We start from the raw sequence: 10,913 nt of genomic DNA on the forward strand, positions 1-10,913 counted from the left end.
TGACATGCCAGAGTCGCCCTCCAACTTTTATCCCCCGCTTCCACCCGTCATTAAGAAACTGCTCAAGTGGTAATCATCCCTATCCCTCTTTCACCGCACTGGTAAACTCCTTCCTATGTTTTTAAGATCAAAACAAAAGTTCTAGTGTCTGATGGATATGTAAAAAAATAATAAGGTGACGGTTGGTGTGAAGTTGGGTTGTGTGGTAATGCTTGCTTTTTTTTTTTTTTTTTTTTTTTTTACGGAGGGGGGAAGTGCTGGAAGAGATTTCTTTAAAAAATGTGCGGACATTGTTGTAGAGGCAGTAGCGTGCGCCGAGGGGAGCTCTTTCTCTCCCTCGCATTGTGCAGGGAGCAGGTGCTGTCTACATTACCATACAGCTGAGAGCACAAAGAGCTAACTGATTCAGCCCTCACACAATAACAAACGGCCTTAATGACAGCCACGCGAACGACACACACCAAACTCACTTTTTACTAAGCTGAAGGAGGAAAAAAAAAAAAAAAAAAAAAAAAAAGAGAGAGAGAGGGAGAGGTTGCTGGCGATGATGATGATAATCATAGAGGGGTGCGGGACCCGCGCGGAGCGGGTGGCTCTCTCCGGCCGCGGTGCTGAAGGAGACGGGACCGCGGGTCCCCTCCGCGAACCCACCCGCGCCCTCCCCCGCCGCCGGGACCCCCGGGACTCCCGCCTCTCTCCCCCTTCCCTTCCCTCCGCCGGCGGGGTGAGCGCTGGGAGCGGAGCCGAGGGATGAGCGAGCCCTGGCTCGGGGCGCGCAAATTCACCTTCCAGCCCCTCCCACCCCAACCCCTTCCCAATTCTCCCGGCTATGCCAGGGGAAACGCGGTGTTAATTTCAAGGGATCAGATTCCCCTTGTTGCGGCTCGCTGGCTCTCACGTCCCTCGTCCCTTCCAAGCCGAAGATGCCCCTCGGAAGTGGTCATGAGCACCCAGCTACTGTTTCTTTTTTTTGGGGGGGGGGGGGCGGGGGGGTAAGGCAGTTGCTTCCCCCGTTTGGAGAGGTGATCCCCGGGACGGTTTTCTGGCCAGAGCGTGTTGCCTCTCCCTCCGGTGCAAGAGGGGCTGTCACCTTCTCCCCGGAGCAGAAGGGGGATTCTTGCGGTTACCAAATTTGCAGGAATGTAAATGAGCGCGTTTTGTGGAGCGCGGAGGGGAGGGGGGAGGAGGGATTGCACATTTTACAGCTCACTGACCATTTGGCGATCCATTGAGAGGAGGGTTTGGAAAAGTGGCTCCTTTGTGACAGCTCCAGCCAGATTGGGGGGCTGCTCATTTGCATCTCATTAGGCATGCAGGCGGCCGGCGGGATATAAGGGAGGCAGGCGCCCAAGGAGAGGCAGATCCTTAGCGCTTCACCCTGGGAGAGAGCCGCGGCGCAGGGCAGGGCAGGGAAGGGCAGAGCAGGGCAGAGCAGGGCAGGGCAGGGCAGGGCAGGGCAGCCCCCCCCCTCCCCCGGAGGAGCACACCCGGACACGCTCCGTGCGCCGCTATTGAGACACCAGCTTATTTTTGTTGGCTGGGATTCCTCCAAAAACAAAAGTAAGCCCGCAACGAGGAAAGAGAGCTTCGCTTCTTTGGCAAAAAAAAAAAAAAAAAAAAAAAAAAGGAGAAAAAAAAGGGGATCAAGGCTCCGACGTGACCTGCTGCCCGCTGCCGTTTGACACCCGCCAGCCCCGACGTTGCGCAGGGCGAGCGCAGCCGCGCAGTGCCGCGCAGAGCCGCTCCCACATCTCACCGCACCGGGAATTACCGCCGCGTCCGCCGCTGCCTCTGCAGGGATTGCCAGATCGCCGCTTTTTAATCTTCCTTGGGAAGCCTTTTCTCTGCCTCTGTTGGGAATTAAGTTGCTTTTATTTTTTTTTTTTCTTCCTGGAGAGAAGGAGGAGCACCGTGGATTGGGAAAGGAAAAGAGTTTAGCAGATTAATCTTAACATTTTTTTTCTTTTTTTTTTTCCCCCTTTCTTTTTCTTTTGCCATCTGAAAGAGCTGTCACTCGCCGACAGGCTACACGTAGAGGTATCGACAGAGGGGAAAAAAAAAAAAAGTCAGAGACACTCCTGAAAGAGGGAGACCGTGACACTAACTCTTCCAGCTCTGCTGGGGCGAGCGGCTTTGGCCGCTGCGTTTTTCCCCTTCTCCCGAGAGACACTTTCCCCTTTCCCCTCTGACGAGAAGACAAGGGGGAGGAAAGCGAGGGCACCAGAGCTGCCCCTCCAAAATGGGAGGTCGGTTCCTGCTGACGCTCGCCCTCCTCTCAGTGCTGCTGAGCCGCTGCCCGGTGAGTGTCCGCGGAGCGCGGGGGGGAGGGCAGAGGTACCTGCAGTGGCCCCTGCACCGGGGGGTCCCGCGGGGGTGCTGGGGACTGTCGCCGCCTGTTGCAGCCGGTAAAAGCGGGGAGGGGGGTGGGGGGATTCGGGGAAGGGGGCGTGGGTCCCGCCGATGCCCGGCGGGGCCGGTGGGATCGGGCCGTGGGGAGGGGGCTGCTCGGCGGGGCTGACGGCCGCTGTCTCCGTCCGGCAGGTCGGCGGCTCCGGAGTCTTCGAGCTGAAGCTGCAGGAGTTTGTCAATAAGAAGGGGCTGCTCAGCAACCGCAACTGCTGCCGCGGGGGCGGCCCCGGCGGCGGCGGGCTGCAGCAGTGCGACTGCAAGACCTTCTTCCGCGTCTGCCTCAAGCACTACCAGGCCAGCGTCTCCCCCGAGCCGCCCTGCACCTACGGCAGCGCCATCACCCCCGTCCTGGGCGCCAACTCCTTCAGCGTCCCCGACGGCGCGGGCGGCGCCGACCCCGCCTTCAGCAACCCCATCCGCTTCCCCTTCGGCTTCACCTGGCCTGTGAGTGTGGGGGACCCGCGGGAGAGGGCGACTCATATCCCATCCCATCCCATCCCATCCCATCCCATCCCATCCCATCCCACACCCCTCGGCCGCCCCAGCCGGGCGAACGCCCATCTGAGAGGCTGCCGATCCACCGAGGGTGTCTTGAGGGCGGAGGGGGGGTGGGGTGCTGGTGGTGATGAGTAACCCCTGGGGGTTGGGGGAGCTGCTTCCCGGCCCTGCCTGCTCTCACACTCTCCCGGCGTCTCTGCTTGTTCTTTCCCCAGGGCACCTTCTCGCTCATCATTGAGGCTCTGCATACAGACTCGCCTGACGACCTCACCACAGGTAACTGTCCTGAAACAGACCCTTCCCTGGAATAGTCCCATCTCTCCGGCCCCACTCGGCCCTCCTCTCTGCCTTGTGCAGCGCGTTCCTGCATTCCATCCCTTCTCCTCATCGGGAGACCATGGGAAGGGAGGCCAACCTGTTGACACATCCCGCCTCTGCATGTTCCCCTCCCACCAGAACCCCTCCCCGCCCCCGTTGAGCATCTTCCTATGCCCCTTCCCACTTTGGGCTCCCTAATTGCGCCTCTCCTCTCCATTTTCACACAGAAAACCCCGAGCGCCTCATCAGCCGCCTGGCCACCCAGAGGCACTTGGCAGTGGGTGAAGAGTGGTCCCAGGACCTGCACAGCAGCGGCCGCACTGACCTCAAGTACTCCTATCGCTTCGTGTGCGACGAGCACTACTATGGAGAAGGCTGCTCTGTCTTCTGCCGCCCCCGGGACGATGCCTTTGGTCACTTCACTTGTGGAGAGCGTGGCGAGAAAGTCTGCAACCCGGGCTGGAAAGGCCAGTACTGCACTGAGCGTGAGTGTCCACCTTCTCATATCCTTGGGTGCCGGTTGCGGCAGTGTCCCCTGAGTTCTTGGGAGGGTGTTTCTCTGACACCAGGCCCCACGGGAGAGAGGGAATCAAGCTACAGTGGCTGGAGATCTGCTGTGTGTGCACAGGCTTTATGGGTGTGGGGGATGGAAGGTCCTCAGGATTGCCACAGAAAGTTAAGGTGGACAGCCCCTTCTAAAGCTATTAAAACGTCAGTGCCAACATTATACTCTTGCTTGTTTGCTGTAGACATCAAATCTGATAGCAAAGTGTTCAGCAGTTGCATGAGGATTTGTTAAAATAATCAGGACTACTTTTTATACCTGGCCACCCCTTCAACCATGGTACATCGGTATCATCATCTACGGGGTACATGGCTTCAGGAGAGGGAGCTAGGCTTTGGCAGCATTCATGTGGCAGGCCTGTTGGTAGGCTTGTTACAGTCTGATGTATTGAGAAAAGTATTGGGAGGTCCAAGATATTCTTTGTGGCCTCTAGACCATGCATTTCTCATTTGAGGTACTCATAAACTGCCACTAACAGAGACTGTTGCACCTGGAGCCACAAGGACATGCAACTTCTTCCCCATCTCCCTTCTGTGCCATTGCCAGGATCATTACTACTAATAAAGCAATGAGGGACGTGGGTTTTAAAGAATGCCTGAGCTTGAAGTTGCCGGGGAGTGTGGTGTGTTGATACAGCAGGAAAAGCTGGGACAGTCAGCCGATCACAGAGAGGATAGTCAGGGATGTCAGATATCTGCAGCTTTGTTCAAGATTACAGCCCTTTGTAGCTACACAGCGGTGTACACCCAGACACGCACACAGAGCTCCTGCTGCAGCGTGTGGTGGCATTCTCTGTTTGTGTGTACACACGGATCTGAAGTATGCTGGCAGATGACGTACTGGGCGAGTGCTCCTCGCCAGTCATCAAAGGGCCAGGCAGGCAGGGAGAAAACAGTTATAGGCTGTGAGGCAGTCTCTCAGTTTTCTCCTTGTTGTGTTTTCATTTTTCTTCAAGCCCACCTGCACTGTGGTCTCAGCTCTCAAACGAGCCCCAGTTGATTATTCACACTGTTGGTGACTGCTAGAATGCTTTTAGGAGTTCATGGTACAATGCTGCACAATAAATAGCAGGCAGAGGGGCTCGCATTTCCTTTGAAAATGTTTTAAATAGGAACTACAACCTTTCCCATGATCAAAAGTTCCTAGCTCAGTTGCGTTAAGGGGTGGGCAAAAGGGAAGCATTTTGGTAATGAGCTCTTTCAGGGCTGTCAGCACTTTTGGATGCCTGTACATTGCTCCTCTTCCCATAGCAAAGCAGAAGGCTATCCGTCTTTCTCGACTTGTTACGTACGCTCTTCGCTTTCCTTTCCCTCTCAGAAAAAAAAAAAAAAAACCAGCTTGTGACAGTGATGCAAACCTACTAGGCAGGGGAGATGTGTTTATGTGTGCATGCAAAAAGAATGTTTTGCCGTTAGCGAGCGGAGCTGCCAGTCGCAGATTGCTTCCCGTCGCCTTGCCCCCAGCTCCATTCTTTCCAACTTGGAGGCGATCTGATTATCAGCGCTGATTCTTTCTTTCTTTTTCTCCCCCCTCGCCTTCCCCTCGCATGCCATTGTCTCCGGCTGGCTTTGTTGAATTAAAACTTTGCAGTGCCTGCTTAATGAGTTCCATAACCAGGCAAAGTAATGAGCAGAAGTCCCTTTTTTCCCTTCCCTCATCCTCCCTCCCGCTGGCCCGCTTACCTCTTTTACCAGTGCTGCACCCACCCACCCGCCCCTTTTCGGAGTGGGGCAGAGAAGGGGGGGGAAGGAGGGAGGAAGAACTTTAGACTTATTTATTTGAATAAGAAAAAAAAAAAAGTTTTTTTTTGCAACGAAATCACGCGCGTGCCATAGATTAGCTGTGGGCAGGGATAGGCTGCCCGGCCGCCGGCCGCCGGCCCCATTGGCTCCGGGACCGGGGTATTGTTGCAGTGGGGCAGCTGCTGGGAGAGAATAGACAATAGAGCAGCTGTCTTGCACTGGCACCCTGCACACCAGCTGTCCACTCTTATCTGCACACACACTTTCGGGGGATATTAAGAGGTGGAGCTGTGTGCATAGAATTGGAAAAAAGGACTTCTGACCCTCACTGGGAAGGGAAGGGGGGTGAGGGGCTGTGGGGAAGGGAGCAATTGTGAGCCCTCTTTTGTCTGTGTGCAACTGTATTAAGAAGAATGCTCATCCCCGGCGATAAGTAAAGTGCCCAGTTACGGGGCGAGATCAATACTCCTGCAGACTCCAGAGATTAACTCAGCTGCATTTAACCGCCCCGACCTAGTAAAAGGGGCTCGCTCCCCACCCGCAAGGTGCTCTCGGGATCAGACTTGTAAAAGGCAGGCATTGGGCCCCGGTGCTGATGTCTCTCCCTGCTTGGTTTGTTTACAGCGATTTGCTTGCCTGGATGCGATGAGCAACATGGCTTTTGCGACAAACCTGGGGAATGCAAGTAAGTTTTCTGCTCCCCTCCAACTCCCTTCTTTGTCTTTATCATTGATACTCTGGCGTTAACTAAGCCATTGGTCATTCGAAGGGTCAGTTTCAGTGCCTTTCTTCATATTAGATGGTAACTTGAGAAATCCAGGTGATGCCAGATCAAAGTATCAATCTACAAGTCAAACATCAGTGCCATTAATATTAACCTAATGAGTTTACAGTGCTGTGTGTACAGTTTAGCTGTTTGTTGTTAGAGTAAACAAATTAACTACCTGGAACCATGGCTCTATCTAAAGAAGTGGAAGAAATAGCTGGGACTGATGAAAGCTGATGCTACGGTTGGACTCCGTGACTTTCTCACATGAAGGATCACTGAGGGCTTTTAGGAAATTTGATCCTTGGCATCAGTGTGTTTGCAGAGTTTGCGATAGGGTTTCCAACTGTGAGAAGTCTAAATCTGACGAGACTTTGTTGTTGGGTTTTTTTTTTCAGATGCAGAGTGGGTTGGCAGGGGCGATATTGTGATGAGTGCATCCGATACCCAGGCTGCCTTCATGGTACCTGTCAGCAGCCGTGGCAGTGCAACTGCCAGGAAGGCTGGGGTGGCCTTTTCTGCAACCAGGGTGAGTTCTCAGTCCTTGCCTGAACGTCTGTTTTAAAATGCAGAAAGCAAGCAGCTATTTCCAGCTCACCCACCCTGCGCTAGCCTTGCAAAGTAGCAAGTATCTTGACTGCTCTCTCTTTTTTTTTTTTTTTAAATCTTTTACAGACCTGAACTACTGCACCCACCACAAGCCCTGCAAGAATGGTGCCACATGTGCCAACACTGGTCAGGGGAGCTACACTTGTTCTTGCCGACCCGGGTACACAGGCTCTGACTGTGAGATTGAAATCAATGAATGTGACGCCAACCCTTGCAAGAATGGTGGAAGCTGCACTGTAAGTTTGAGTTCCTTGTGCCATCTGAAACCCCAAGGGAGGAGTTAATGTTAGTTTTACTGATTTCCAAAATCCCTTTTTGGATTTCAGAGCAACTTCAGATAAATAATTGGAGCAATTCTTGTTTCTTTCCCCCAGGATCTTGAGAACAGCTATTCCTGCACCTGTCCCCCGGGCTTCTATGGTAAAAACTGTGAGCTGAGCGCAATGACTTGTGCTGACGGACCATGCTTCAATGGTGGGCGATGCACTGACAACCCTGATGGGGGATACAGCTGCCGCTGCCCACTGGGTTATTCTGGGTTCAACTGTGAGAAGAAAATTGATTACTGCAGTTCCAGCCCTTGTGCTAATGGTAAGACCAAACATGCTACGGTGACCTTCTAAAAGGAGACCTTCCAGTTACTTTAGCTTCTGGTCTGGTGTTCATAACAAGGCCCACTGATCAATCATGGTCCACGTCATGTCAGTAGTTGACTTGGTGGAGGAGCTGTACTTAAAAAGTAATGGTGTGGTTTGGGACACTGCTGCAGATAGCATTTTCTCAAGCGGTGAATGTGGCCAGGTAACTTGGCCTGAAGCTTCATGCATAAAAATGTGGAGGATTATACTTGCAAATGTTTTGCAAAGACTCTCTGAGGTCTAAGGATGCAAAATGCCATACAAGTGCTAAATATTATTACTTGTAATCTGGTAACAGTAATCTTCCTGTTTTGATTAAACTAATGAAGACTTTCTTTACTGCAGTCCTCCTCATTCATTGCCACTCAAACTCCATAACATGAGTTTGTTGTGTTTACCTGATCTGGACTAGCTTTGTTGTCCCAGCTGAGTGAAATGTCAAAAAGGGAATAGGATGGTGAATGAAAAGTAGATCTGATTAACAAATATCTGCCTTAAAAAAGCCCTCATACTTTTTATGGTGGATCAGACTTGGCAGAGGTTGAGCTAATCTCTCAAAAAGAAAGCTTTTCTCAGCTGCTGCTTGTGACGATTGCCCTGAGAGCTGCAGGTGGGAGGCTGTTTGGTCTGGCTGCCCATAGCTCAGCACTCGTCCCTCTTGATGTCTTGCAGGAGCCCAGTGTGTCGACCTGGGGAATTCCTACATATGCCAGTGCCAGGCTGGTTTCACCGGGAGGCACTGTGATGATAACGTGGACGACTGCGCCTCCTTTCCCTGCGTCAATGGAGGGACCTGCCAGGATGGCATCAATGACTATTCCTGCACCTGCCCTCCAGGATACAATGGGAAGAACTGCAGCACCCCGGTGAGCAGATGCGAACACAACCCCTGTCACAATGGGGCCACCTGCCATGAAAGAAACAACCGCTATGTCTGTGAGTGCGCCCGGGGGTACGGTGGGCTCAACTGCCAGTTTTTGCTCCCCGAGCCGCCTCAGGGACCGGTCATCGTCGACTTCACCGAGAAGTACACGGAAGGCCAGAACGCCCAGTTCCCCTGGATCGCCGTCTGTGCCGGGATTATTCTGGTCCTCATGCTGCTGCTGGGGTGCGCTGCTGTGGTCGTCTGCGTCAGGCTCAGAGTGCAGAAGAGGCACCACCAGCCTGATGCCTGCAGGAGTGAGACTGAGACCATGAACAACCTGGCGAATTGCCAGCGCGAGAAGGACATTTCCATAAGTGTCATTGGTGCCACTCAGATTAAAAACACGAATAAGAAAGTAGACTTTCACAGCGATAACTCCGACAAAAATGGCTACAAAGTCAGATACCCATCAGTGGATTACAATTTGGTGCATGAACTCAAGAACGAGGACTCTGTTAAAGAGGAGCACAGCAAATGTGAAGCCAAGTGTGAAACATATGATTCAGAGGCAGAGGAGAAAAGTGCAGTACAACTAAAGAGGTACCTCTCACATCTGAGTGCGGGGGGCAGCCTGACTCTGAAGGGCATGTGTGTATCTCGTAGATAGCGTTAAACAAAAGCCATCTGACCTGTATTGTCTCTTTTTGTCTTCAATAGTGATACTTCTGAAAGAAAACGACCAGATTCAGTATATTCCACTTCAAAGGACACAAAGTACCAGTCGGTGTATGTCATATCAGAAGAGAAAGATGAGTGCATCATAGCAACTGAGGTTAGTATACTGCCTGGCAGCTGGAACAGCAGAGAAAAGTCTTGGTGCACAACCCACATCAGGGCAGCCAAACTCTTTTCCATGGTGCCACAGCGGTTTGTACCTGTTGAAATCCAGCCAGCTCGAGTTTGTTGTGCTGTGGGTGTTGTAAAGACAAGCTCAGTGACTTGTTGCTGTGGATGTTATGGGTATGATGACTTTTACAGACAAGGGTACACTGACAGTGAGGTTGTGGTGACCTACTCCTTAGCGTGCTTCATGCGGAGTCCTTTCTTGCTGGCAAAAAGACCGAGTTCCAACCCTCTGCAGCCTTACGGCCCTCTTCGTACTTTCCATTAACCTCTCCTGATCTCTGCTTGTGTTTTCTCCCACCAGGTGTAAACCAGAGGTGATATGGCGAGGTGGTTGTTCAGAACAATTTCAGAGGAGACGTGCCCCGATGAATGCTGCTGAAAGAGGAATGGGAGATAGATTCCTTCACTGACTGCTGCTGAGAAACTAAATTCAGGCTTGAGCTGGTTCTCTACTGAAGTTAGCAAAGTGACTGCAAAATAAAGAAACAAGATGGACACCAGGCAAGGGTCTGTGTTCAAGGATTACTGTTGCACTGCCTTTTATGAATTTTATCATTGCACTATGGTCAGTTGCTTTTCTATATATATTTAAATGAATGGACTTAATTACTACATAAGAAGCATGCACTGCCTGAAGTGTATATTTTGGATTCTTATGAGCCAGTCTTTTTTTTGAATTAGAGACACAAACACTGCCTTTATTGTCTTTTTTGATACTAAAATGTGTTTTTACTAGGTGAGAAAAAGTGTGTTATTTTTTTGAATCTGTAAAAATATTTTCATGATAATTGTAAAGCTTGAGTATTTTGTTATGTTCATTTTTTTATAATTTAAATTTTTTTGGTAAATATGTACAAAGGCACTTCGGGTCTATGTGACTATATTTTTTGTATATAAATGTATTTATGGAATATTGTGCAAATGTTATTTGAGTTTTTTTTTACTGTTTTGTTAATGAAGAAATTCATTTTTAAAATATTTTTCCAAAATAAATATTATTAATGATAATCAGAGTGCTATGTTTATTCCATAACTGATGATAAACTGACTGAACCTTGCAACCAGGCATCTGACAGGCTTCTGTGGACTCACAGTGGATGGTGTAGGATGGAGACCTATCACAAAGACTGAGGAACTACTTGTCCTGTGTAGATCCGCCCCCCGCCTCTTTCCCCTCCTAACCTTCCGAACTGTTGACCCCATGGTTGTGCTCACTCTTACCCCAAAGGCAAACGTCTGTCAAAATCCTGAGTAACGTTTGCTTAGTCATGTTGGGCTGTGTACATATAAACAGGTTCGGTATCACTTCCGGAGGAAAAGCAATGTGAGTGTGCTCTGTCGCAATCCAGATGCGGGGCTCGTCATGACCCAGCTCTTTGCTTCTCACAACCTCAAGCAGTTGCCTGGAGCCCAGGGGAGTTTGGGATGCCCAGGGCTCACCAGCACGGCCCTCACGGCTCAGGTGTTTGATGTTCACCCATGGGATGTGAGCTCCCGCAGCCACACCTGCTGGGTAGTGGCACTTCCCTCTCTGGGAAAGGGTGACACTAAATTGACTGGTGGCCACAACTCTCCTGGCTATGATACTTGTCTAAAG

General features: G+C 51.3%; 1 protein-coding gene across 1 annotated transcript; it reads left to right on the top strand.

Moving 5' to 3' along the window:
• The first annotated feature begins 1,397 nt into the window (after nucleotides 1-1,397).
• On the top strand, nucleotides 1,398-10,251 carry DLL1 (delta like canonical Notch ligand 1). The gene is made up of 11 exons (XM_086744277.1): nucleotides 1,398-2,299; nucleotides 2,542-2,853; nucleotides 3,123-3,183; nucleotides 3,453-3,710; nucleotides 6,157-6,217; nucleotides 6,697-6,827; nucleotides 6,974-7,143; nucleotides 7,282-7,498; nucleotides 8,218-9,010; nucleotides 9,128-9,242; nucleotides 9,618-10,251. The coding sequence occupies exons 1-11, from the start codon at nucleotides 2,240-2,242 to the stop codon at nucleotides 9,621-9,623; spliced, it is 2,184 nt and encodes a 727-aa protein (XP_086600403.1). The 5' UTR covers nucleotides 1,398-2,239; the 3' UTR covers nucleotides 9,624-10,251.
• The last annotated feature ends 662 nt before the right edge of the window (nucleotides 10,252-10,913 follow it).

Source organism: Chlamydotis macqueenii, chromosome 3, assembly GCF_036417535.1.
Source record: "Chlamydotis macqueenii isolate bChlMac1 chromosome 3, bChlMac1.mat, whole genome shotgun sequence".
Lineage (NCBI taxonomy): Eukaryota > Metazoa > Chordata > Aves > Otidiformes > Otididae > Chlamydotis > Chlamydotis macqueenii.